The sequence below is a fragment of the Chenopodium album genome, chromosome 15 (genome assembly GCF_948465745.1).
Source record: "Chenopodium album chromosome 15, dcCheAlbu1.1, whole genome shotgun sequence".
Lineage (NCBI taxonomy): Eukaryota > Viridiplantae > Streptophyta > Magnoliopsida > Caryophyllales > Amaranthaceae > Chenopodium > Chenopodium album.
In genome coordinates, this window is record NC_137848.1 from 43849599 (window position 1) to 43851540 (window position 1942).

A 1942-nucleotide genomic window follows, 5' to 3' on the forward strand; every position below is an offset into this window, starting at 1 on the left:
ATTACGAACCAAACGACGCTACTATATCAATTTCAGCTACATATAACAGCTACAACCACTCAAAATATAGTCCACATGATTCTATAAACTTATAACAATGAATGCAATCATATAATATAGCTTCAATTGAATAAGATCCTCAAATTCAATCAACCCTCGACTACATCAATCCAGCAAAACACAGCCAATTAATCGATTAAACAAAGATCAACAAAGTCAACCCTCAAACAAATCAAAACACCAAAGATTCAATCAAAAACAAACAAATTTCAACAATTTACAACCATAAATATAAATTAAATTACCAGAATTCATCGAATTCTCATAGATTGATCAACCAAAACAGCTAATTCCGATGATTAAATCAGTACAACACATTAAACCACAAATTTAGAAATATAATGTTACAGCAGATTAAAGTCAGAAACTAACAAAATCAAAATTCCTAACTAGTTTTTTGATCAGGCATAGGGAAAAGTCCCATACTAGGAGCACCACGAGGAGGCGAAAACCCTAGAAACTTCTGCAAATTAGTACGAATACTAACCGAACAAAGCAGGTACAAAAACGCCATTGAACAATCCGTCATATCATCACCAGGCAAATTCCTATGACTCATCTTCTGCACAAGTTTGATCGGAACGAATGGAATTTTAGCGACAGCTTTACCGTCGAACAATGAATTGAGAAATCCGAAAACCAGGAACAATACAACCGCAACAACAGCACCAGATTTGAATTTGAACAGCGAGAGATCTCGGCTTGCGTCTTTGAGACTTGTTTCGACTCGATCTTTCTTCTTGGTTTTGTTCTTTGAGATTGAATCTTGGGTTTTCATGGTTTCGAGCTTTTTGGAGGATTTATCAATGGCGGATTTGAGAGATTTGTAGGAATTGGTACGGTAGATTAGGAGGTAAGAGATTGCTTCGCATATTACTGCGGTGCAGATTGAGATTCCGACGACTGTTAAGCTGTCGGAGTATTTGAATGAAGATAAAAATTGGGTCGCCATTGTTGTATGATTTAGAGGTCTTCTCTTTTTTTTTTTGGTTTTGTTTTCTCTCCTGTTTTCTGTGCTGTGTGAAGAGATTACTCAGATTAGTGGATTTTGTTTCCGTTTTTAAAGGGGCTTTGGGATTGAAGATTGAAGCATCTACCAGCAATCCTCGCGCAGTGCAACTAGGCGCATAGCTGCAATTTATTTGTGATGCATATAGGGAGGCTAATTAGTACTTTTACTTAATTTTTGTGATTTTTTTATTACTTTACTGCTATTTTTAATGTACTGCTCTTATCATACTAGAAGAAAAAAAATATTCACCACTCTTTTATCTTATAGTTGCTATTTACTTGCCATGCACCAATACTTAACCGAATTCCAACGCATAGTGTCTCCTCATCTCTTTAGGGTTGTTTCATTTACTAGTAATTTTTTAAGGATTTTATAATAGGCTTTATATACTTCATAAGTTTATACTCGTATTTTTTATTTCACTATGGCCTTTGGTTTGTTTGATTGGTTGTTTGTAGTGGTTGTTTGACCTTTTTTTGAATGTAAATATGTTTGGTTAAATCAGTTGTTAGCTGTTGGATGTAACTATGTAAAATAGCCTTAAAGGACATTATACTATGTTCTTATTCATTTATTATTAATTAGTACTAATTACTAGTTACTACTATTTTTAATTATTAATAACTAATACAAAATACTAACCATTTTTAATTATATATTACTAATTACTAATTGTTAATTACTACTTCCTTCATCCCCATTTGATTGTCACTTATGCCATTTTAGGTGACCCAAAATGTTAGTCACATTTCACATTTTCAGGTGCCATCCAACTATATCATTTGACAAATAAGCCCTCAATTTTTTGTCTTTATTATCTGTGCTATCCAAATTGCCCTTATATTTGCACCTGTACTTGTACCCTCATTT

General features: G+C 33.4%; 1 protein-coding gene across 1 annotated transcript; it reads right to left on the reverse strand.

The window, feature by feature from the left end:
- Nucleotides 1–301: 301 nt before the first annotated feature.
- LOC145582293 (uncharacterized) lies at nucleotides 302–1171 on the reverse strand. The gene has a single exon (XM_081639293.1). It carries the CDS (start codon nucleotides 1010–1012, stop codon nucleotides 446–448), a length of 567 nt encoding a protein of 188 aa, XP_081495419.1. The 5' UTR covers nucleotides 1013–1171; the 3' UTR covers nucleotides 302–445.
- Nucleotides 1172–1942: the final 771 nt, after the last annotated feature.